Source organism: Nematostella vectensis, chromosome 8 (genome assembly GCF_932526225.1).
Source record: "Nematostella vectensis chromosome 8, jaNemVect1.1, whole genome shotgun sequence".
Classification (NCBI taxonomy): Eukaryota; Metazoa; Cnidaria; class Anthozoa; order Actiniaria; family Edwardsiidae; genus Nematostella; species Nematostella vectensis.
Window position 1 is genome coordinate 9,038,893 of NC_064041.1, and position 24,994 is coordinate 9,063,886.

General features: G+C 40.3%; 4 protein-coding genes and 1 long non-coding RNA gene across 7 annotated transcripts; 2 read left to right on the plus strand and 3 right to left on the minus strand.

Moving 5' to 3' along the window:
- Positions 1 to 531: 531 nt before the first annotated feature.
- LOC5519374 (telomere length and silencing protein 1 homolog) lies at positions 532 to 5,068 on the minus strand. 2 transcript variants are annotated; one of them, XM_032364169.2, is made up of 4 exons: positions 4,937 to 5,068; positions 3,963 to 4,382; positions 2,760 to 3,028; positions 532 to 1,254 (listed from the first exon to the last, which is right to left on the minus strand). In XM_032364169.2, exons 2-4 carry the CDS (start codon positions 4,379 to 4,381, stop codon positions 983 to 985), a joined length of 960 nt encoding a protein of 319 aa, XP_032220060.2. In that variant the 5' UTR covers position 4,382; positions 4,937 to 5,068; the 3' UTR covers positions 532 to 982. The 2 variants fall into 2 exon arrangements, with proteins under 2 accessions (XP_032220060.2, XP_032220059.2); XM_032364168.2 differs by lacking the exon at positions 4,937 to 5,068 and having other exon boundaries at positions 3,963 to 4,559.
- LOC5519340 (UPF0690 protein C1orf52 homolog B) lies at positions 4,750 to 7,533 on the plus strand. 2 transcript variants are annotated; one of them, XM_048731103.1, is made up of 2 exons: positions 4,750 to 5,262; positions 6,201 to 7,533. In XM_048731103.1, the coding sequence occupies exons 1-2, from the start codon at positions 4,792 to 4,794 to the stop codon at positions 6,315 to 6,317; spliced, it is 588 nt and encodes a 195-aa protein (XP_048587060.1). In that variant the 5' UTR covers positions 4,750 to 4,791; the 3' UTR covers positions 6,318 to 7,533. The 2 variants fall into 2 exon arrangements, with proteins under 2 accessions (XP_048587060.1, XP_032220062.2); XM_032364171.2 differs by having other exon boundaries at positions 4,751 to 5,257.
- Positions 7,530 to 23,122, minus strand: LOC5519341 (transketolase). The gene is made up of 13 exons (XM_048731101.1): positions 22,990 to 23,122; positions 18,689 to 18,933; positions 18,144 to 18,214; positions 14,416 to 14,462; positions 13,736 to 13,849; positions 13,559 to 13,656; positions 12,077 to 12,268; positions 11,524 to 11,651; positions 11,017 to 11,210; positions 10,398 to 10,719; positions 10,001 to 10,215; positions 8,522 to 8,738; positions 7,530 to 8,027 (listed from the first exon to the last, which is right to left on the minus strand). Exons 2-13 carry the CDS (start codon positions 18,793 to 18,795, stop codon positions 7,858 to 7,860), a joined length of 1,875 nt encoding a protein of 624 aa, XP_048587058.1. The 5' UTR covers positions 18,796 to 18,933; positions 22,990 to 23,122; the 3' UTR covers positions 7,530 to 7,857.
- Positions 16,536 to 17,954, plus strand: LOC116603136. Its single transcript, XR_007312469.1, has 2 exons — positions 16,536 to 16,659; positions 17,244 to 17,954. It is a non-coding gene; the product is annotated as an uncharacterized LOC116603136 (long non-coding RNA).
- Positions 19,807 to 21,281, minus strand: LOC5519375 (protein lin-41). The gene has a single exon (XM_001639232.3). It carries the CDS (start codon positions 21,119 to 21,121, stop codon positions 19,874 to 19,876), a length of 1,248 nt encoding a protein of 415 aa, XP_001639282.2. The 5' UTR covers positions 21,122 to 21,281; the 3' UTR covers positions 19,807 to 19,873.
- Positions 23,123 to 24,994: the final 1,872 nt, after the last annotated feature.

The window sequence follows — 24,994 nt, forward strand, 5'->3', positions numbered from 1 at the left end:
GAGTAGCTGTCCACTTTTGCTGCGAGTGCTAATAACTACTTACCACTAACCGAGAGTGAGGTCAATAATAACTACTTACTAACCGAGAGTGAGGTCAATAATAACTACTTACTAACCGAGAGTGAGGTCAATAATAACTACTTACTAACCGAGAGTGAGGTCAATAATAACTACTTACTAACCGAGGGTGAGGTCAATAATAACTACTTACTAACCGAGAGTGAGGTCAATAATAACTACTTACCACTAACCGAGAGTGAGGTCATGCCGGGAAATATCAAACTTAGGCTTTGGCGTATCGACCAAGGCTATACAACTTGATAGTTGTATTGTGCTAGGTTAAATAAAGAGAGACTTAGCTGTTCACTGTACTATGGCACTATCCGTGCGTTGCCTAGTGCAAAGAGCCCGCAATAAAATATCCAATAAGGGATAATTTTTCCCTCCCTTCCCCCCCTACTCTGTGTCCCACCCCCCCCCCCCCCCCCCCCCTATATGCTGATTGCGGTTCAAACAAACACAGAAACTCACTGCCCGTCCTCTTTGTCCGTTTATTCGTATTATTTACAGCTCTGGGTTAATGAATAAAAATTGAACAGTGCTATATACAGCGAAGCTATGGCGTTATACTATACTGGATCATCATTTCGCATTATCATTTTCGCATAATCAAATGATTGTACGCAGATATAACAAATATGGACAACCGCGTGAACACCAAACAGCTTCTTTTTGATATACTTCGCACAACTTCTTCCATAGTACTTAGCATATGCTTTTACTATTTTGTTTACAACTGCAAGCTTGAAAAAGGTTGAAACAATGCGAGTAGAAAAATTGTATGAACAGCACATTAAGAGCCTTTAGGAATGTTGAGTGTTTGTTTTTACCGGTGTTTCATTTATGTTTCAATTTTGAGCGAAAAGTGTGAAAAATCACTGTAATTCGAAAACATTCGGCCACCAAAACACTCAAACAAACTTCACTGATATCTCCAACTATCTCTTGCCCTTTTTCTAAATTTCTCATAATAAAAGTCATCAGTGGCTTTCTCGACCTTGTCGCTCTTTCGCTTGTTATTCACCCCCTCTACGCCAATAGCTGCTGCTCCCGCCTGTGCTGTATCATCAGTTATCACCCCCAGCTCGTCAGCAGATACCACAGGCTGGGTTTTCGCCTTCCCGTCATCCTTTGTGGCCCTTAGTGTCGCAGTCTTTCTCCTTTCTGCTTCTGCATTCTTCTGTTCGTCCATGACTGAGACAGAAAAGTTTAATGTCAAAAACATTGACGCGTGGTTTTGTAGGCTATGAAAACCCCATGCGTGTGAATTAAATCCGTTTGAATCATGCTGAAATTTAATCCATAGTACAATAAAATCGACTTGATCATATTTCTACGATATTAAGCAATGCTGGGTAAGTTATATTTTTCAAAATGATGAGAGTTCTAAAAATTCAAAACAAAAACAAAACAGTGTCACGCAAGTCGTATTTACGGACTTTAAGAAGGTAGAGTACTGAAGTAGAGTAAAGAAATGATTTACCTAAGAGCAAAAATATCTTCCCTCACCCGAGACGTTTTTAACTACAGTGAAACATGGATAACTTTTAAGTTCTTAAAACCGTTCATTTATATCAACTAGCTAAAAGAAAGCATAGATAAACTTTCAAATTCTGAAACGAGAATTGAATATAATTGAAGTTTGAATTTTCTGGAGATCTTTGAAAATTTTTCTGGCCGCGCGAAAGGAGATTGAATCTAGTGAATAATTCCAAGTTTTGGCGGGAAAATCTAAAACAACGTATTTTCCTTAAATCTGTAAAAATGTAGAGACGGCAATACCACAAAATATTGGCGAAGTGTTTTCTTTTGCAATGCTACCCACAATGAAGCGAAGAATAATTTGAAGCATTATGTGCGAAAAAAGAAAATATCGTTTTGTTGTAGGTTTCAAAAAGAGAATGTCGCCATTCTTGATTGCGAATGCAGCGCGCGCGCACAATGCAAAAACAATTTTGTCGACTACAAAATATCTGCTAAATTTTGCAGATTTGTTTCCTGAAATTAAATAATCATTTGACTACCAGGTTGAGATATAAAGATGACAGCAAAACTTGTAACCACACAACGATCTTCAGCAATAACTAAGAAAACGTGAAGACAGGAACCAGTTTAGCGTGCGCATATATTTTCTCATATAATTAATAATCTCGATCTACGTCACAAATGACTGGACCAGGGCCTTCAGTTCACGACCTTTTTTCCGAAGGTTGACCAAAATACCTCAATATTACAGATTTGAGTTTTTTGACCGAACACGAAATCTCTTCTCCAAATCCCTAAATCCCCTCTCCAATATTTTTATACAATGCCAGGGCTATTGAATTGCTTGTTTGATAAACCATGTAAATATGGGAAAAGGATCAAATCCTAACTCCGGGTATATAGTAGGTAAACTCTCTTTCATCCAAACTAGACTCAATTTCCAACATTTTTTCAGCTTGGAGAACTTTCCAATTTCAACAAGAAATCAATGTTTTAAATTTCAGTGTTCCGCTGAATTATCTAGTAAAAATTTTCAAGGAGGGAAGAACCCCACACATTCCAGACCTTGAGATTCAAATTCTAAAATTCAAGCACTTATATAAGATTTTCATGGACTTGCCCAAAACCTGTTAATACACTCACCATCTGCCAAAGTAACAGAATGATATGGCATACATACAACAGCATCCAAACTCTGAGTAAATTCAACTTACATCTGCTGTGAAGCATAAAGTTCGAGGCCATGTTTGTTGGTACCATCTCTGTAGGTCCATGTTTCCTCTTGCTTCTCTGCTCTTCGATGACCTTCATCTTGGCTTCTTCTGTTGCCTCAATGTTCCTGATTTTTGCGCTTATACCAAGGTCCACCTCAGGTATGCCAGACAACATTTGATTTGACAACATCTCCTCCGACTTCATCAGTCGAGAGCGGACATCTATGTGTTTGGGAACTTGGAAAAGAAGATCTTCCTTAGTTTTAAATCTGAAAGAAAACCAGTAATCTATTTATTAAAACACAGAGAGGTTCAGAAAGTCAGTGTAAAGATCACGCTAAACAAAAAACAGTTAAAAAGACACAAAGTCATTAGAAAAAACACCATGTAAAATACAGAGATGTATTGTTTTAATTATGCACCATTCATTTAGAAACCCCACCCTATGGTCCCGGGGAAGTGTGGGGTTAACATGGGGGCTCAAAGCACTTTCGAACTAGAATCTGTCCCAAGGGGGTGGGGGAATTGACAGTTTTTGACTCTAAGACTTGTCTCCACCCTGGGGGTTTGGGACAAACGAATAGCGTCACAAATGTCATGTCAGTTTCTGGCTTGAGACTCTGTCTCTTCTGTAGCAAGCAATTCCATGAATCAGCATGTGGCAAGCTGCATGGCGAAATGTGCAAAAATGCATCTGGCATTAGATAACTAATGCCAGATGAAAATGATTTATGTTTTCCTCTTTTTTAGTAACTGTTATTTTCATAGTTATTAGTACAAATGTAATTGCTGAAGTGTACTGGCTTTGAAAGATAGTTAAGCTTATTTCAGATGACTTGTTGTCAAGTAGTTGCCTTTAGTTTGCACCTGAGGGGTAGGGGCATTTGACTGAAGTTTTGTCCCGAGGGGGTTGGGGCTTATCTCTGTTTTGTACAGGGCCGAAGTCCAATCCCCACCCTTCCCCGGGACCATTGGGGTGGGGGTTTCTATTGACTAGTGCATTAAGACTTTCAGATTTAAATAGTTTGTTGGTATTTTAAGGTTAGCCAGCTGGGGAAAGAAAGCAATTCATTTGCATAAATATACAATCACCCATATCAATTGACCCGTTATATAGCTAGCTTAGTTATAAGGAGCAATAGAAGGCAGTAGTATTATTGTCAAAAAAATTTAATTAACGAGATCGAATTGTTTATAACTTACTTATCTCTGACTTTGTTGATGTCTTCCCCGCTCTCTGCTTGTCCTTTCCGTTTTGATATCTCCTCCTCGATATATTTTAACATATGCGTATCTTCCTCTCTCCTGTTCGTTTCGGCAGCAAAGTTTTCTCCGAGGTTAATAGACTTCCCGCTATCTTCGCCTTCTCTATCTCTTTCTCTATCCTGAATCAAATCGTTTATTTGGACCAAGCCACCGGTCTTCAACTTGAATGGATCGCTCTCAACTTCATCTTCAATATCTACTTTTTTCCCTAACGCAAGACCGACTGCCGATACACCTTTTGGGCGCTTTCGAAATTTCTGAATTTCTCGTCTTTCTTCGAGAGCTTCGATGGCAACTTCAGCCTCATCGTCTTCGTCCTCGGTGATTCGTTTTCGTCGATAATTCCTTTTACTCATGCTATATAAAATGTGTTATAGACTTAATAATACAAGTTTTGGATATCAGTTGTGTTAGTTAAGCAGTTATGGACACGATTTAAGTGATCTCTCAACAGAATTGGAAACTAAAACTGCTTTGTAAAGGACATTTTTTAGGTTGTTACAAAAAGCGAACGTCAAAAGACTGGGTCGAAAATAAGACCGCTGCAATTATATCCACAGGAAACCCAAATTTAATATGACAAATTTTTTTCTGAATAACCACACATCTTCATTCAAACTTAAACATCTTTAAATATAAATAAAGTGTCATTTTGTTGTACAGATCGCTATCTCGATTGAAATTTTCTATTCTGAATTGAAGGTTTTAACATATATGGTTTTCCTTTGGTATTTGACCGCGGGCTCATTATCAAAGATCAACCAAAATGGCGGACGATAAGAAAGACGACAACCCTCTCTCTTTCTTTTCCACTGGCGACGATGATAGCTCTAGTTCCGACTCAGATAGCGAAAACGATAAAGAACACGACACAGACAACTCTGAGGTTACTAAGGAACAACTACACTCACCAGAAAGTAAACTTCCTTCGCCGGATACATTATTCGCAACAGTAGGTCGGCCATCGTTTTTAGCCACAACCAAAGAAGAAAACACCATAGACTGGGACGTAATTTCTAAGCGATGCGAGCCAAATATGTCAGTTTATTCCGCGCCTCCGATGAGCTTAAAAGAGCGAGAAAATAGCGCCGAATATAATGATGCGATGATAACTTCACAGCCTCAAAAATACGGCAAAGAACTTAGCGATATACAGAAACATCTCTTGGTGCACGGCAAGCGACCCGCAAATGATATTAGGGCGATGACTCACAGAGAAGGGTCAGGAGAAGGTGAGGTAATGCATAGCTGTCAACCTCGCTTTAGGAAAAATCTTGGGAAAACCTAGTAAATGTATCAGAAGTACCAAGATAGCTAATGTGGGAGAATACAGTAAATGTATGGATATTTTCAAGAAAATTAGGCTTGAGAAAAGGTTCGAAATCTTGAGACTCCCGCCTAATGCGTGTGAGATGACAGCTATGGAAATAGGATTTGTCTAGAAATGTGTCATAGTATTATCCCCTACAACTTATCACATGTATACACCTATTTCACAAAAGGTTGTCAGGGCAAATGGTAAATGGCTTATGGGTACTAATTATTCGTAAAATTAAAGGTGTTAAATATAGTCCAGCAATGTCAGAGCCAAGCATTGGTAACCTCTAATGGATAATTTTTTTTTATTTATCCATTTTCTTTGAGACACATGGTTACTTTCGGTCTGCCAATCACCATTTGCCATTTGCACTGACAACCTTTATTGAAATAGGTATATTTTGCAGACAGTGAGTCATTCACTATGGGACATTATAAAAGACTATTGTCAGCCACCATTTTGATGTTGTTGCAAAATACCAAGTGTGTGAAAGTGTCAATTTCTATCAACCGATTTTAAGAAGCTATTGTGATGTGCTCAATTGCTATCAAGCATATTCAAATATAGCCTGTTGATATACTTGAAAAACGAAGGGAATAAGTATCAATGCTCTTGAAGATATTGGCATAAATACAAGATACCTAAAAGAAAGTGATCTGCTGAATGGGTAATCAACCATTGCCCTCCTTCCCCTCCCCCGCTTAAAATCCTAGCTTTGTGCCTTTCTCCCCCCCCCCCCCCTGACGGTTGGAGTTTCTCTGGATTATGCTTCAAGCTTTCCTTTCCATGGTCATATTAGCTGCCCATGCATGTGTTGATAGTAGTAGGTTTTGATGTCAAATCTTTTTTTGGTTTAGGAGAAAAGAAGAAGAAGAAATCTTGACAGAGGTTCTCCATCTTGTATGCAGTCAGCTTGTTCACAAGTCTTTTGTATGGTACTTTATTTTACATTGTTTTATTCTTCAAATAGCTAGTTTTGGTATCATGACCATGATCAGGGGTAGATCCATCTTGTATGCAGTCAGCTTGTTCACAAGTCTTTTGTATGATACTTTATATTATGCTGTGTTTACACTTGAGTGCCAACCTAGGTACAGTTTGTGGTTAACTGAACCCTGATTAGGAGAAATGAGTTTACACTTGAAAACTTAACCTCGGTAGATTATTCAGCTGGAACAGCGCCGGTGTTATCAATTTGAATTCTGAGGTCAAATTGCTACTGCGATTATTGAGATTTTTCTGGCCATTCTATTTATTTTGTGGTGGCTTCCGCTTGCAAGATTCACTATAATTCAAGATTATCTTTTAGGGATCACCTTGCCTGATGTTTTCTCTGATGTTTGTCGTTTTTGTTTTCATTGTTTGCGCTAGTACGTTAGGGATTCGCAGTCCCTTGACTTGGAAACTAGTTTGTTGTAAAGTATTGTGTGAAATGTCCAGCCAAATTTTGTGGATTTAAAAAACATGTGGTAATCTCATGACTATTGAGTAAACACTACTTGAGAAATGACTGACATTGGAAAGCGATAGCTGACAAGAACTGTCAACAGATTTGCCTGTAACCTTGGTTGAGTACGCTCAACCATGCCTCCTGGAATGGTTGAGCTCAACCAAACCTAGGTTTCGGATCCTTTGTAATTGCCGTCACATAAGTGGCTATTTGGACTGTGTTCACACACACTTCAAATCTAACCTAGGTTGGGTAGTTACTCAACCTAGGTTGGACACTCAAGTGTAAACGCAGCATTAGTACGTTATCATCTTCAAAAAGCTACTGTAGTTTCTGTACAATGACCATGATCAGGGGTAGATCCATCTTGTATGCAGTCGGCTTGTTCACAAGTCTTCTGAACGATACAGTACTTCATTTTATGATATCATCTTTAAATTATATGATGTTTATGGTTCTGGTAGCATTGGCTTGCACAATTTTACTGTGGCCATAATTTTTAAAAAGGGGGATTCCTTGCTAATTTCACACCCAAAATAATGTCAGTGCCGTATGTGGTATCTTTTAAGGAAAAATGCACAAGTTTTCCGAGTCTGTTTTTGAAGCCTGCATCAGCTTTTCCTGTATTTTGTTAGAAAAGAATAAAATATCGTAGGTACTGCATTTAGAAACAAGAGAACAAATGCATTTAAAATGGGTATGTCTATGGGTAAATAATAAAAGACAACATGGGAAATGAATTTATTATCTTATATCTCTTTATTTTTGTCAAGTTGTACACTAATGTGACAATTTTTTTATTATTATCCAAGTTAAACAATGTATGGCAACAAATCACATTTTATCTTCTATTTTAATTTAAAGATATTGCAATTGCAGTCGTGCTTGACTTTCATCCCCCAAAAAGTATTTCTCTCTTTTTTAGCATAACTAAAAGAAAAGATGGTAAGCTATGATATTTATTTATTTATTTATATTGGCAAGCCAGGAAGTCAATTTTAGCTTGAGTTAAACACTTATTATGTAATCAGAATGAAAGAAAACCCTGAGATGGTCTGTTCTTACTACTGTCCTACTAGTTCTTTCACTGTCTTAATGATGCATCCCGCAGATATCCCAAACATTTCTAGAAGCGCTGCACATGGCCCACTCTGAGGGACACGTGGTACGGCCAGATGCCTCACCCGGAAACCACACTCAACAATAGCAGAAAAAACTGCTTCCCCGAGACCACCTGAAAATGGATAATAACTGTTCAGCATTGGGGTCAATCAAAGACTAGGAAAACGGCTTGCCAAGACTATCCTAAAGGGTATGGATATAGCGATTATTTAATATCATCAATAAATAATAATTATTCCGTCTGAAAACTTATTCAGGCCGAAATTAGTTGCGTCGACTTCCCTTTCTTATTTTTGAAGGGGACGTGCCACGAGTTTTCCGTTGGTCACGGTTGAACGATCTATGAAGAGACCGAAACTCCCTTATAACGCTTTATTTTTACGAGGTAGCGCATCTCTTGATCCGTACCCTACTCCATTTATAAGATGTACAATTAAACCGTAAGCTAAGGGATTGCGTTGGACAATTATGTAGACTGTAATTATATGTTTTGTGAGCTAGACTAAAAAATCTTCGGCATTCCTTCGTCATCCACCTGATATTGAAAGACGTTTTTGCCCCTAAAACAACCACAATGCATGCGCATCCGAACACCTCTCCCCTCACCTTCGTGATAATGATCCTCCACCACAACGACTTTTCCGTTGGTTGCCTTCGCGTTAGCCACAATGCCAGCCTTGTCGATCGGTTTGACTGTGAACGGATCCAGTATGCGCACATGAATGCCCTCAAGCTCAAGATGATTGGCTGCCTTCATTGCCTCGTCCAACGTCACGCCGGCAGCGATTACGAGCACGTGGTCATCCTCTGACTGACGAACGACCTGTAACGCAACGTTTAGATGTCACGCTATCATTACATATTACAAAATATCACAAGACATTTAGCCAAAGATATACAGTTAAATCTTGTTTTCTTTTTTAACGGAAGTGAAAGCTTTTCATATTTGCTTGCTGATGTTTCCTTTGCTCACCTATTTGCGGATTTCTTTGAACTTATAAAAAGTGGAATTGAAAAGATAACACTATTGCTATTACACATATCGGCACAAGTCGGGCCAAGACGCAACGCTAGCACACTATTGTATGTGCAGTCCGGAAACCATGGGCAGCTGCGGTTTCGTCCTTAAAGGGCACATCAGTTTAGAAAGAAAGAAAGAAAGAAAGAAAGAAAGAAAGAAAGAAAGAAAGAAAGAAAGAGATAAAGAAAAAATAGAAAGAAAAAAGGAAGACAGACAGAAAAAAAAAAGAATAAGAAAGAACGAAATAAAGGAAAAAAAGGATCCTTTCCAAACACCTCTTTTTTTAGATGAAACAAGTAATTATTTTACCTTAGCTTTGCCACTGGCCAAAAATCGTAGATCATTTTTACCTTAGATTTGCCTTGCAATTTATCGTAGTTAATTTTACCTTAGCTTTGCCACTGACCGAAAAACTGGGATTATTTTACCTTAGCTTTGCCACTGGCAAAACATCGGACTTTGATTATTACTCCTATAGGTAGCTTTCGCTAATACTAGGAGACCGATTCCTCGGTAAGTAAGCACTGTCACTGGGGGTGGTCACTGCCAGAGGGTTTATTGCGTCCCCAGTGGTTCTTTTACGTCCCTTCGGTTCAGGTTAATGTAGTGCAGCTTGAAGAGACGGGACCTCCGGTTTAGTGTCCTTATCCGAGAAGACTGGAAACACGGGAGAATAACTTCAACTCACTTGTGACAAATTCGATTCAAGGCAGGAACCCGGAAAAAATCCCCAGTTTAAGCCAGGATTCGAACCTGGGCCACAGCGGTGAGAGGCCGACGCGCTAACACACTAGGCCACCCGTGCTTCCAGAGTTTGATGATCGTAGATCATTTTTACCTTAGCTTTGCCTTGCAATTTATCGTAGTTAATTTTACCTTAGCTTTGCCACTGGCCGAAAAACGTGGGTTATTTTACCTTAGCTTTGCCACTGTACAAACATCGTAGATTATTTTACCTTAGCTTTGACAATGTCAAACATCGTAGACATTTTTACCTCAGCTTTGCAAATTGCAGACACTTTTACCGTAGCTTTGCCAATGGCAAACATCGTAAACAATTTTACCTTAGCTTTGCCAATTGCAAACGGCTCGTCGTTGGCATAGATGACGGCTGAGTCCGGTCGTGTTGCACGTGTGAACGTTATTCCTGGATAGTTCGCAGCGAGCTCAACGGCGCGTTCACAAGCAACTGCGTCACTGGGATAGAACACAACACTTCCCGGAAGCGCGCGGAACATGGCCATGTCCTCAAGGGCCATCTGAGAAGCGCCGTCCTCTCCTGTGATCGATCAGTTGGTCAGCTCAATAATCGCTACTTATGACAGGACGATTTTATGTATTTCAGGATTTAAAAGATGGGGATCTGAATCTCATTCCTACTAATGGAATCTAAAATCCCCTTATCCCTTTAGAGCCCTTTAGGATCCTGTATTTAAAGTGTACCTATAGCCATTGACTTACCGATTGAGCAGCCCACGTGAGAACCCACAAAGTTCACAGAGGATTGCGACACCGCAGCCATACGGATCTGATCACTTGCCCTGCAGAGAAAAGCTGCAAAGGTGCTGACAAAGGGGATAGCCCTACCCCTCGTGGCGCACCCCACGGCCACGCCCACCATGTTCTGCTCCGCAATGAAACACTCGATGAAGCGATCAGGGTGCGCATTCATGAAGGTGATGGAGAAGGTGGAGTTCTTCATGTCGCCGTCCAGCGCGACCACGCGATCGCACGAGGTGCCGAGCTTGGCAAGGGCGGTACCGTACGCATTACGAATAGGGAGCTATAGGTAGAGATGATAAATGATAGTAAGTCGGTTTCGTTAACGTTATAATCACCTCATTGGTATGAGAATCAGAAATAATTCATTATCATCTTAATTATACATAAATTATTTTGTCAATGTAAATATCATTATTATTGTCGTCAGCATCATCATCATCGTCATCATCATCATCACCGTCATGACTATTATCATTATCATTATCACCATCATCGCTATCATCACTTATATCACTACCATTACATCATCATCATCGTCGTCGCCGTCGTCGTCGTCATTATCATCATACAGAAGTACCTTCTGCCCTAGAGTGTAGTTCGGGGGTTCTGATAACTTGACTTCTGTCTGCTTAAGTAGTGGAGCATCTTCAATCACAGGCCGAGGGTTGTGATAGTAAACCGGACCCTTGATAAGCTTCTCTAAATGGGCTATCGCGGGCTCTGCTTTATCACCGAGCGCTTTACCATGGAAACCGTCATTATCTTCCACACCTGAACATTCATTTAAAATGTAATCCATTGCTCCTCGTTACGTATAGCTTCTAGTGACAGCGGTTGTACTTCAGGTGGGGGCCTGGGTTAGAGGCTCGTGTAACAAAGGTAGAGTTAGATTCTTTTTTCGGGTGGAAATATCTTGAAACGGGTGGGGTGAGGGGACAAAGCCCACATGAATCCGCTACTACTGTACATAGAGAGTAAAGGCAAAAAGAAAGCAAGTCTGCCACAAAAAAGCCGTGAACTAAACAAAATAAGGTAAAGGAAATAATTAGTGAAAAAAGCGACAATGCTGAGTTATTTTTGTTACCAATAATCCCTCTCCCTTTGAATGTTTTAGCAAGCAGACATGTTGGTCTCCCTGTGGTGATTTCTGCTTCATGAAAGGCTCGACATACAGCCTCGACATCATGTCCGTCTATTACAATGGCGTTCCACCTACAAACAACAAATCGGTACTTCGTGACAAACTCCTGAAAACGTGACACAGCGCGAAAAGACGTCAACGTAATTCAAAACAATGCGTGTCGCAGCAAAAAAAAAAAAAAAGGCGATCGTAAATCTCAGCGTGACAAACAGAAACAAGACTGTGACATCCCGTTTGGCAACGAGACACAACAAGAATACGTATAATATGAATATTTTGACTAGTCCGTACCTTCATATTTATACCCTTTGGTCGCGCGTGTGTGTTGGGTGGGGGGGGAGGGAGGTGAGGGTGGAACGCACCCCCAGTTATGGGCCTGCCTGACACGGCGAGAAGAAAAGACGCAAAACACCGTGACAAGACGTGACATTCGTGACAAGACGATTTAAAACGTGACAATAGGGTGAGAAGCCGTGACACAAGACTGTAGCTATACCCGAAAGCCTCTGCTCTCTGCCTGTATACGTCCATCTTGTGTTGTAGCGCCGTTGGCTGGCTTTGACCCAGACGGTTGACATCGAAGATGGCCACCAAGTTATCCAGTTTGTAAAAACTCGCAAAGCTCATCGCCTCCCAAACCGCGCCCTCTGCCGACTCGCCGTCACCAAGGAGACAAAACACGCGGTAACTATAGAGATTAACAAGTGTCAGGGACACGCGGTACTGCAGTTCGAGGTGTTGTTTTGCGCTGCCCAGTATTCGACCCGGATTTCATGCCTTACAACATAATGAAGCAATAGGCTTCCCAAGGTACCTAGATTCCCTCGCTCCATAACCTTGGAGAGCCGTGTCCTTCGCATCTCATGAAGAGCAATACAAATTAGTAGGATAGACCCTGAAGGTCTAGTTATTGTATGCGTTTACACACCAATAGCAAAATCAGGGGCGGATCTAGGGGTGGGCCGAACGGCCCCCACCCCCCTATTTTCAGATGTTTGGCTTAGAAATAAGAAGAAATACAAGGAAATCCACGGAAGAACAATGAATCCAGCCCCACCCCTATTTTCAGATGTTTGGCTTAGAAATAAGAAGAAATACAAGGAAATCCACGGAAGTACAATAAATCCAGCCCCCCCTATTTTCAGATATTTGGCTTAGAAATAAGAAGAAATACAAGGAAATCCACGGAAGAACAATGAATCCAGCCCCCCCTATTTTCAGATGTTTGGCTTAGAAATAAGAAGAAATACAAGGAAATCTACGGAAAAACAATGAATCCAGCCCCCCCCCCTATTTTTAGATATTTGGCTTAGAAATAAGAAGAAATACAAGAAAATCCACAGAAGAACAATGAATCCAGACCCCCCCCCCCTATTTTCAGATGTTTGGCTTAGAAATAAGAAGAAATACAAGGAAATCCACGGAAGAACAATGAATCCAGCCCCCCCTATTTTCAGATGTTTGGCTTAGAAATAAGAAGAAATACAAGGAAATCTACGGAAAAACAATGAATCCAGCCCCCCCCTATTTTCAGATATTTGGCTTAGAAATAAGAAGAAATACAAGGAAATCCACAGAAGAACAATGAATCCAGCCCCCCCCCCCCCTATTTTCAGATGTTTGGCTTAGAAATAAGAAGAAATACAAGGAAATCCACGGAAGAACAATGAATCCAGCCCCCCCTTTCTTGAAACCCTTGATTCGCCCTCTATATCTCCCCTTCTTGGAATTCCTGGATCCGCCCCGAAAATATTCCCTAATAAATAGACTGCAGTTCAGAACCACACTAAACTCGCCCTGTTGTGCTGAGTTACCTGGCCTTATATGCTGTGCTACCAGGCCTTATGTGCTAAGTAGCCTGGCCTTATATGCTGTGTTACCTGGCCTTACGTGCTAAGTAACCTGTCGTAACCTGGCTTCATATGCTGGGTTATCTGGCCCTATGTGTTGATGTACCGGGCCTTGTGTGCTGTGTTACCTGGCCTTATCGATGTGCTTTCCCATGTATGCCATTCCGCATGCGCAGCTTAGTCCTTGACCGAGGGAGCCAGTGCCGACATCGGTAAAAACTTGTCGCTGCGATTAAAAAGGTACCACAAGTTGTATACAACGTCTTTGTTGAAATTATCAGTCCTAGGCTTCCGTTTATACTCACGGGCACAGGGTGACCTTCAAGCTCTGAGTCGATTTTTCTAAGGGTCATAAGATGATCTTGACTAAAAAGACCAGCCTCGCACCACGCGGCGTACAGAATCGGCGCTGCATGGCCCTGTCAACCAATCACGTCAATCAACCACGTCAATCATACATTTTCATCAAACACGTCAATCAAACACTGGCATCACACTAGCACGGTCGCTGGTTTAAATCCCACATGGAACTAAACTGTGGCTTTCGTTAGAGTCAAAGTCGAAGTTCATTGAAGAATTGCTGAAGTTTAACTTAGGTAAACCGGCTATGCTTTGCTGACGAGTCCTAAAAACGACGTAACAGATGTCCATGGTTGCCGAACTGCACGGGAAATAGACTGTGCGAACGTCCCATTTTGGCCAACTGGTGTCAATGGGTGTATGCTAGTGTACTTTAATAATGTTTCACAACAATAACCATCCTTGAATAAAGTCTGATACTTTCTTGTGTATACATAAAAAAAACACAATAACCATCCAAGAATAAAGTACCACTGAACTTTTAGATTTCCAGTTTTAGATGTAGGTGTTTTCGGTGTTTAGAATCAATTTATCATGTATCATCACCAATGTAAACAATATCAAATGAGTGATAGATGAACAGTGTCATTCGAGTACCTATTGACAATCAAAAGAAGTGAACTACCTTGGACAGAACAAACCGATCACTGGACGCATCTCTCGGGTTAGACACTGAAAAACAGTATAACAGGCAGTCGGTATAGAGTGGTTTTTAAAAACCCGTGAACCGAAACCCGTGATTATTTAGTTTATTTAGTACTAATTTTACTACACTGTAATGTCTTTGTTCTCTTTTGTTCTGTCTTGACTACACCTTTTGCTTTTCATTAACGAGAAATACGCATTCATTTTAGCCAAAATTACAAACATTTACGCCGATGTACTGTCATTTAAGCGAAAGTAAAATCATTTGAACTAAAAGGGAATACATTAACGAACTTTGCATAATTGAGTGCACACAATTGCATTTTCTTAACATTCATTTACACTATTCGACAACCAGGAATGGTATTTTCATTTGCGCGTTGATACATAACAATAGCACAAATAAAATTCCATTAATACGAGAACTCGCAATCAATACAGTGAACGAAATATTCATTAACATTTTTATTACAGCATGTGCAAACAATGGTATTTTGTGAAAGTCATTTTCGTGCTTCTTATAAACGTTAGTGCCTCCGTACACACAATAAGCCCTTTATGACAAACAATATCCTAAAATAATTATTCAATTACCTCTCGTTTATTTGTGCCCTTATAATGTACTTACATTCAAAATAAATGATACTAGCACTAAAAATTGATATTCGATCATTTCGCCGTTTTAACCCGGGCCCAAATACAGAAATAAAAATGTTGCCGCCCTACAGTCCGTTTCTTAACCCTGTAGAGCAGGTATTAAGTTGTTTGAAAGCAGCGATAAAGGCAGATATTTCACGGCCTCAAATACAGGCAGAAATGAACAACAGAGATTAAGCAAGGAACAGAGGAGTACCATTAGGAATTTATCGCACAAATTTGTTGCTGGAAGCGCCTTCAACGAAACATCAACACCATCACACAGCCTAAATGTGCCGAATGGTATAGGTTCATGCAAACCTATCTACCACGCTGCCTCAACGGCGGAATGATCGAAGGGTGATTTTTGAGTACTAGTATCATGTTGCATTTTGTTTGTGTTATTGTTATGTATCAACGCGCAAATGAAAATAGATTTTTTATTCCTGGTTTTTGAATAGTGTAAATGAATGTGAAGAAAATGCAATTGTGTGCACTCAATTATGTATAGCTCCTTATGTATTTCCTTTTAGTTCGAATGATTTTACTTTCGCTTAAATGACAGTACATCGGCGTAAATGTTTGTAATTTTGGCTAAAATGAATGCGTATTTCTCGGTAATGAAAAACAAAAGGTGTATTACACTTTAACAGCTACTTTTTGTTGCACGGGATTTTAAAAACCACTCTAACAGGCATGTTCGGAAATATAAAACATAAGCACACACGTTAGCATCAGTAGCAGTCATGTATGGCACTAAAACACACATGCTAGAATCAGTAGCAGGCATGTTTCGCACTATAAAACACAGTAAAACAATCAGTTTATTATAATTACATGTTGTTTTGCACACTTTTTTTTTATTATAGTTGCTAGGTTTTGTTTAAGACCATTAAACCATTTTAAATCAGAATATAATTATAATTCATTAATACATGAGAATTGTGCTAACAATAAAACACTTTCTGTATGAGGGATTTTCTTTCTTTTGATCTTGAAAGTTTTCTAAGCACTTTAGGTTTAGGTTTTTCTAAACAAAAATGAAAAGATCAAGGAAATAATTAACTTTTTCATATTTCATATACCGGAATTTTAAGATGACTTTTCGCTAGTCAAAGATATGGAGAAGCGAAAACGTGCACGTTCTTAGCGCTTATAATAATGTAGGACTGGTTACCACGCTAGCGCTAAGGGAAAAATAATCTATAAAACAAATTTCCCATAGTTTTCCGTGGTATGTACACGATTGTCGTCACTTCATGATCAAAATGTTGTGGAGTCAAGAAGAGCGTAGCGCTTGTATAAGAGTACATACCACGTATTGAGTACATAAAACTATCTGAAATTTGGTTTCTACAACACAAACAACGAAAACAGTAAAAAAAATGATAACAGCGCGCGCTAGTTTGAAATGGTGAGCGAATGGGGGGGGGGGGGGGGGGGGGGTTAACACCCTTCGCATGATGCACTTCGTCAAAGCATATTATCAACCGCCGCGCGTCGTGATGGCGCAAAGAGGGAAGGAAAACGAGTGAGTAAAATGGGCCCATAATACTCAGGAGAGACCCCGAAAACAGACAAGAATAAAGTGAGTCCACTAGAAAGTCTATTTTCTTTAATTTTTTCATCACTATACAACTTCTCTTGCGTACTAGAATACAAACCGAGTGCTTGGGTTACCTGTGGTCATGAAGGCGGTAAGAGCAAGATGGAATAGCTCCGAGGCATTCCGAGTAACAAACTAGTTTGATTATCGCCGAATGCCTCGACAATGAAAATTCAAGATTTAAATTTGAAAACAGATGGGGTTTTTTTGCATTTCAAATCCACGTCCTTCTCCCACGGGCCTTCATTACTCAATCCCGGACGATCTAACGATTTAATTACAATACCAATGCCTTTTATACTGTATTTTCATTTTTCTTGGTAAAGATTTCACTGATTGTCACGAGAAATTTGTTTCCTACAGCTAAAAATGACTACAAAATAAAGAACCTTTAAAAAATAGCGTGCGCGCGGGCCGGGAATGGCGTCATTCCCGATTGCCCGTGAAGTGCGCGCAGAAAGTTTGAAAAATAGAATGCACCTATAATAACCTCTTTTTCTAGCCAAAGTTGGCAAAATATTCCTCGGCCTCAAGGCTTAAGTGTAGTCTAATTATTCTTCTTGCAGATCCTCATCAAATCTGTGCTTGATATGTTATTTAAGTCAGTCAAATTCTAAGACAACCGGTTCGTGCAACCCCAGTAAAACAAGAAGGACAAGATGACGTGATCAATTTTCAGAGAACAGTTGATAAGAAGTCTATCTTCAAGGCCAAAATTCGCCCCTTAGGAGTGAGGTAGTTTAGAGGTAGACCCCGATAGATAGTTTACTAAAGGCCTGATAAATCGAACTAGCTAAAGTATTAGAGTAAAGAGTTCTTAGAATACGAAATATTTACAAAAATGTAAACAAAAAAGACGGCGGGGCAATGTTTCGACGTCTTAATTTGCATCTCAAAACTCACAACCCAAATCTACTCACCATTATTGCATAATGTATTGAAAAACGCACATGAGCTAGCTTGTGACTCCAACTTTAATTATTTAGGTTTCGTTTTACTTGTTTTACAAATTTAATAAGGATAATTTGAAATTTTCTTTAATGCCCATTTTGACGGATTTTCCCGCGAATTTCGCGCGTTTTTTGCCTCTAACTTATAAAATCACGCGCAAGTGCTCATGGACAGGGTGTCAACCCCCCCAGATGCGTGACTAGTGTTTGCAGCGCGCGTGGTTTAGCAAAAATCTTTAGCTAGGGTTTTAAAAAACCCTACAGTCTTCGTTTTTTAGTTTCCTTTTGTAAGGATGGAAAATAAATTTACTAGGAAAGGTTTAGAACCAAAGGTTTTTCGTCTCTTTCGCTTCAAGTGAACCTGCAAGGATTGTGCAGATGAAGAGTCCCGTGATATGTCCTCTGATTTACTATAGCTAACAACCAATCAGAAAGCGAGATTACGCGCAAGGGTTGTAGAATCCTACAACACTTGCCCGTAATCTCGCTTTCTGATTGGTTGAAAACAATATTTACCTTTGTATCTCATCGTATGGAAAAACAACACTGATATCAACTCTGCGATAGATGTGCATGACGTAGGATGCCTGGAAACGTTAAGCAATCGAAATTAATAGAAATATTTTCCCGAACCCAAGACAATAACTCAGGGATACCGACCAAATCGCCTTATGGGGTCCCTCAAATCTGCTTGTATATTCATTTTGATTGTTTTTTCTAATTGCGTTTTTCTTTCTCTCTCCCCTGTAGTCTCCCCTTTGCGAACGCGGAACTCGGTAAATCAAAACCTTGAAATTCTTTTACTATTTTCTACATTGTAATTACACAAATCACGCCCGTGGGTCGACGGGGGGGGGAGGGGAGCGGGTTTGCGGATGTAGACACCGCCTATTTTGTAATAGTACAACTGTGAATCATCCCTTTAGCAAGTAAAACTACCAACATTTTGGTACCACCTGACAGCAGTTTTATTTTCTATTTTTATTTTTGGGCGATTTCTGCTATTAGAAACAAGGTCAAGAAACAAGGGAAGTATGATAATATTTGTGATCTATACATACCCTGATTTTGCAGCGTTTGTGGCCTTGATGCTTAAAATGCGCAGTTTATTCGCAATATTTTGTAAAGACCTGATGATTTCCTGACTTGGGCTCTGATATGTGTCCATGGTGGCGGGAGGGTTCTGCACTTCGTTTTCTGTTTCAGCTCAAAGGTGTGCTACATTTAGTATAAAGATTGTGGGCACCCCAATGATTGCATACATCTCAATAGTTGTTCAATCTGCACATTTATCAGCACACGTCATCTGTTTAGTTAAAATCAAAACAATATTTGTCAGTTTTGCCATGTATGCATGGTAACCACGCAGCATTTATGACATCATTGATGCTAAGAATGCGTCTTATTGGCTTGTCAGTCCTGCTCATTTTTCACTGGCGTCTTAGTCAGCCCAGCAGGGAAGTCTCGATTCCGGCACATGTTGTCAAGGGTTTATAAGTCGAGCGGTGGCGCCAGCAAAAGATATTAATAAAAAAGCGGTTAGTGTTAGGATTTTTCTTAAAATGTCGAGTGTTTGGACCCTAAGAAGCGCTAGAATCGTGGGGCCGCATCTTAATATTTTTGTGTGTTGGGAGCTGCGCCTATCTTTTCTTCAACTTTCCCGGAATCGTTAGTGTGGGCCAGGCTTGGCAAAATTTGTAAAGCTTTCCAGCCGCCACACATCTTTTGTTTGACCACAAAGCACATCTTAGATCGAGGGAGGGAGGAATACCGTAAAACCCTGAGAAAAACCCTCGGAACAAAGGCGAACGCCAACTAACTTTACTTACGTCAGAGGGAGTGGAGGTTGGGCCCCATGCATTGATTCACCGGCCTTGGAATTGTTTTTAAAATGGCAAATGATTTTCTCACATTGTAAGCGATTCCTGAGCTCCGCTAGCTATCTCCTCCCCCCCACTCGACACGCGCTATCTATCCCCTCCTCCCCCCTCTCGGCATGCGCTAGCTATCCCCTCCCCCCCACCTCCCGACACGCGCTAGCTATCCCCTCCCCCCCCCCCTCTCGACACGCGCTAGCTATCCCCTCCCCCCTCTCGACACGCGCTAGCTATGCTATCCCCGAGCCACAAACGGCGTCTCATTGGTCCTTACAAGTAATGAAAAAAGAGTAATACACTCCCCCAACCTTGCTCTTTTTATTTATTTGTTAAATACTGAACCACTTGCTCATAGATTTATTCTTATATTCACTTGATAATAAAAATTGTTTCCCTCTCTTCATCACGAACTAGTAATCGTCCGTCATTCAGACACACGATTATCGATGGCTCCTCGATCAGGTCGCTTTTCCCAATAAAATCTCCATCTTTATTGAACTTGTGAAGCCTATGGTTTCCTGTATCACAAACCAGGATATTATCATCTTTATCTACAGTAACCCCGTGCGGCTGCCACAGCTCACCATCTTTTCCCCCTCTTTGCCCTATGTTCCTCTCCTTGCAGATGGTCAGGCCCTTTTGACGAAACACTCTTAAAACATGATTCCGTAAATCAGAGACAATAAATGTCTTATCGTGAAAAATACTTCCAGATATATGAACATCATCTTCTAGAGCGTCTAGCTCCATCGAGTATAAAAACTTTGCTTCACTTGTAAAAACTTGTATTCGCTTGTTACATACATCTTTTACTATAATAATTCGGTCCTCTCCAGGATCTACTCCGATTCCCCAATTTCCATCGGTATGGAAGGATCTAATTGTGTCTCCGCTATCTGTGTCATGAATTGTGATTCTATCGCTATTGACGCAAGAAACTGCAATGTGAACATCGTCAATGAAAGCCAAGTCAGATGGACAAGTCTCCCATTTCATGCGTCCGGATCTGTCCCTCACTCCATCCAGTCCTAGTTTTCCAATCAGTTCTCCCTCTAAGTTGAAGAGAGCGACATTGTGTGACGTATAGTTTGTTAACGCTAGCTTTGTGTTGGTTTTGTTTACTGCCATTGATCGTGGGTGCTTCACCGGTACGCTCAAAAGTAATTCCCCGATAATCCTCAAAGCTTGCGGTTGAACTAGCAGGTTCAGCTTATCCGTAACCTCATCAATCATTAATTCCACATCATAATTCCCTGGTGTTATAGGTGTAAACACCACTTTGTAACCGACTTTTGTTTTTGAGATTTCGACATCTTTTATATGATAACCATTGTATTTTACATAAACTAACATTTTATGGATATGTTTAGCATTTTCAAAAGCTTGTAAAACTATGGATAAAATTACTGGTTCGAGCGCTTCAAGCTTTGATTCGATCCTAACTTTCCACCTTCCATGCACATAAATATCTTCAATATCCTTTCTTTCTTGCAAATAATCAGTAATCTCACCAGAAAGTGGCGACTTGTTAACCTGGATGTTTCCTTCAGAGTCATCACTTCTTAGACCTGTTGTTATTTGGCTTGCAAACTCTGCAGAGTTCTGTTTGATTGCCATTAGTCTACGAACACCCAGGACCTAATATCAGTGTAGGCTTTGACTAGTTATCTTTACGACCTGTTTGAGGCTTGAGGGGTTTTATTCTGTCTGTGTCTGGGGTTTGGAAACTTTCCCATAAAGTTATCCCACCTCTAATCACAGCGTTTTCGTGCACTCTTATTGGTTTAGAGGACTGGACTGGACCTATTGTAAGAAGCGCAAGGAAAAATAGATTAAAAAAAAAATGAGAAAAAAACAATCCAAGAAACCGAATCAGGCAAATGCTAATTTAGAAAAAAACTTTCTCGTAAAAATAGTCAATTAAATCATGATTACGTTTCGGTAAATTTTTTATCAAAGACAAATTAAAACATACGTCGCTATGCAATTTTGAAAGATTCGTCTCGCAATTTTGAAAGATTCGATTCGTCTCATATCCATTATCGGCCGGCTGTCATAATTCTGAACTAACCGCTTTTTAGTACGTGCCGCATATTTGTTGATACTAACTTTGTCCTCCTAGCAATTCCAAGTGTGAGAAAACATCCATTACCATGGGCTATTTTGGTAAAGCCGCGATCTTGTTTTATTAAATTTTTTAAATAAATTATAAAGCTTTTTTCAATCTCAAGATTTCTTCGCTTATTTGTCTCTCGACATTGAGTAGTACAGTTGTGCATAATGTTTTATGCCTAAACAAGCGAAACACCAAAACAACCAAAAGAATCCAAATCTCTTCAGTTTCTTCTCTCCTCTTATGACGGACGGCTGACTAAAAACAGTGGCCAACGTAAAAACGAAGTGCGTGTATTCTATCAGTTAGGAGAAATCAGTATCCATAATATAAAAAAAACACTACCTGACTACCCTTAAGCTTTATTCTGCTTCCTTACGTTGAATATGGAATCGGAAATGAAAAAGACTAAATCTCAATTATCAATTATATTCGTCAATAATACGCTATTCGTTATTTTAAGAGCAGTCCGTTGCCGAGGATACAATGCTAGCATGACGCCGTTTTAACGCCACCAATCTTTGTAGTCGTTATTTGATTATTTTGAGTAGTCAGTTGTTTTGATTCAATCAGAACTACACGGTTATATCGGTCACGGGCCAATTAGGTTATTATTTCCTCAAATAAATTATTAATTTTAGTTCTATGCAACGTTACGCGATGAATTCTTCGGTTTTCTTGTTTTTAACATTTCACTTTCCGCAACCTACATCCAGGTTACAAATTAATCTAGTGCAATCAATGTGAGGGCGTTTTGTTTCACACATAGCTTCACCAATCATTTACTATTTTGTGCTTTATTGTTTTTGTATGTCATTTTACGTCTGCAATTGCTCTTAACGATGTTCTTAAATTTTAGTGTATATAAAAATATAATATCCAATATATTATTATTGGTTGTCATTTCTTTTCTGCATTTTAGAACGCATCGGACTAAAAAGCAATATTTTTTCTGCTATCTTAGCCTCGGCGCGTTCTTGGCATGTTCTTAAAAAATGCTTCCAAAAGTAGGAGCGTGCTCGTATTAGCCACCCAAAAAATCGACTTTAGGTCCGCTCGCTCACTCATGAGCGCGTCCTGACGTCAGAATGAATTAGAAAAACGTCAGCAACATGAAACAAAGAGAAGAAGATTGGCAACGAAGGTGATGCAACCCGCGCAACTATCTACGTGTGCGCATCCTTAAAGTCTAAACCAATCCGTTTCCACATTGGTTCGTCTGTAATGAAACAATTGTTTAGTTGCAATTAAATAATGGATGCGGGTGACCAGGAAGCGAGTGCCACCGAGGATGCTACAATGCGCTTGGACGCAACCTACAACAGCCATCGCGAACAAGTCCCACTTTACCCTGACGAACCCTACAACTTACCACGCCCGAGGTGGTGTACAAGAAATGCAGGTCAGCTTTCTGATCTCTTCGACTGCCATAGCGACACCTTGCCGCAGACTTGTAATAGAGGGGTGGATTTTGACGATGCAAATGTATCAAATGTCAATTTATCCGAAGGGGATTCACAACTTATCGCGGATAATTCACCGAGCTCACCGAGCATATACGAGGCTGAAGATACAGATCATGAAGAAAACATTTCACCTAACGATCCTTCGGGACTCTACGTGTATAGAGAGAATGGATATTCAAGCCAAGGATTGCATAACTTGAACCGCCGACCGCGAAGCTTTTACGATGATCTTTGCTGTGCTACGGAGAGAACACAGGCAGCCCGTCAACTAGGTCAATTTCTCCGCCACCGACCAGTCCTCTCGACTTTACTTGGTATCAGTCTCCTTCCGCTTATCCTCTCTGCTGTGCTTGCCGGAGGAACCCTGGGCATGAGCTTTCTCGTGGTGTTGTTCATTGAGGGTGGTCTATTCGCCATGGCAACAAGCTGTCTTGTCGCGGGTCTGATTGTACCAATCATGATCGCGTGCGTGGTCACGTGTTGTGTGTATCTGATGCACTGCGTTCGTAATGTAGTTTTCATAATCATTAACATTCCAGCAAATATATACGCCTATATAATTAGGCGCTGTCTGGCCATAGTGGAAAACCTCAAAACGAGGTGCCGCTTAGTTTTGAGCACTCTTGTAAGCTGTATTCTCAAGTTTGTCCCATTTTCGTATTTATTCCTGGGTCTAATCACAGACCGGGCTGATCATACAAGTAGACCCAGCTCGCACCAGGCTCTGGCGCCAAAGGGTTCCCGATCTTACCAGGATCAAGGAAGGAGTTACGCAGCCGTTCATCACAGACAGGGAGACCAGCAATCTAGGACTAGTTCAACAAGTTCTTTACTACAATGTAGCAAACAAGGAAGCTTTTTACTACAACATAAACGATCAAGTCGATCAGATAGAGACAGACGTCAAAGTGATCGAGGTGTGCATGCATATAATAGCAGTGCAGAAAGGACACAGGGGTACCAATCTTCTGGGGATGGTTCGAGTAGAAGCAGACTTCATACTGGGCAAGAATATAGACAGAGGTACATACATATAGGCAGATCTTCAAGCAACTCATTCGATTTCCAGTCACGTAAGCGCGAGAGGCATAGCACACAGGGTTCTCAGCCATCTAGTTGCGAAAGTTATGTTACACAAGAATACCAGTTATTTGATAATGGGAATCATAACGCACAGGGATACCAGCGATCCAGGCGTGGACGTAGACTAAGCAAAACAAGTGATGAACAGGAATCCCGTACATCGAGTTACCAGGACCAGAATGGAGGTAGAAGACATCGTGAGCCCACTGTATACCGTCAAGACAATCAGCGGTATGATGACTTCGGTATTTACTCTATGGCTGATCTTGGTTGGTTTTCATGGGGACAAATGCTGTTTTATCAGTACGATGGAGATGATGACGAGGAATATGGAGTACTCACCGGCTCGTTCCTGCTCATGGCCGAGTTCTTTAATAAGTTATTTCTGTTTTTAGTCTTTGTAGGTCTCTGTAAATTTGTCTATTTATATATCGGATTGCCGTTATATTTGAGATTTGTTAGTAGTTAAATTATTTTAGGAGATGACAAAATGCCTCACTTTCAAGACCTCACTTTATCGGTCAGATGCTATCCCATCTAGACTCGTAACAACACAGAGCTGTATGGTGTACAAGAAAGACCATCGACTAGCTTTAAAAAAGGGGTCTGAGAGTAGATGTCATGGTAATAGGGAAATACCATTGAAGTTTTATCTGTTGTGTCAGGGAGCAAGCCGAAGATGAGAATGTTTTGTGGTCTTTTCAAAGCGCAATTAAATTGAAAATCTCCTTCAACTTATCTGTGAATTTTACTCCTTTCGGATTTAACAGTGGCTGATTTTCACAAGAGTTATCAAATGGAAAATCCCCCGCAACAAATCAATTGCTA

Bases quoted from the DNA above. Each gene is read 5' to 3' on its own strand.
- LOC5519374 (XM_032364169.2), bottom strand. From the start codon at position 4,381: ATGAGTAAAAGGAATTATCGACGAAAACGAATCACCGAGGACGAAGAC. The intron at 3,029-3,962 runs GTAAGTTATAAA...GTTTTCTTTCAG, and splicing joins ATCAACAAAGTCAGAGATAA to ATTTAAAACTAAGGAAGATC. The intron at 1,255-2,759 runs GTAAGTTGAATT...TTTCTGTCTCAG, and splicing joins CTTTATGCTTCACAGCAGAT to TCATGGACGAACAGAAGAAT.
- LOC5519340 (XM_048731103.1), top strand. From the start codon at position 4,792: ATGGCGGACGATAAGAAAGACGACAACCCTCTCTCTTTCTTTTCCACT. The intron at 5,263-6,200 runs GTAATGCATAGC...TTTTTGGTTTAG, and splicing joins AAGGGTCAGGAGAAGGTGAG to GAGAAAAGAAGAAGAAGAAA.
- LOC5519341 (XM_048731101.1), bottom strand. From the start codon at position 18,795: ATGGACACATATCAGAGCCCAAGTCAGGAAATCATCAGGTCTTTACAA. The intron at 18,215-18,688 runs GTATGTATAGAT...TAACGTTTCCAG, and splicing joins ACAAACGCTGCAAAATCAGG to GCATCCTACGTCATGCACAT. The intron at 13,850-14,415 runs GTAGTTCACTTC...ATTGGTTGACAG, and splicing joins ATCGGTTTGTTCTGTCCAAG to GGCCATGCAGCGCCGATTCT.
- LOC5519375 (XM_001639232.3), bottom strand. From the start codon at position 21,121: ATGGCAATCAAACAGAACTCTGCAGAGTTTGCAAGCCAAATAACAACA.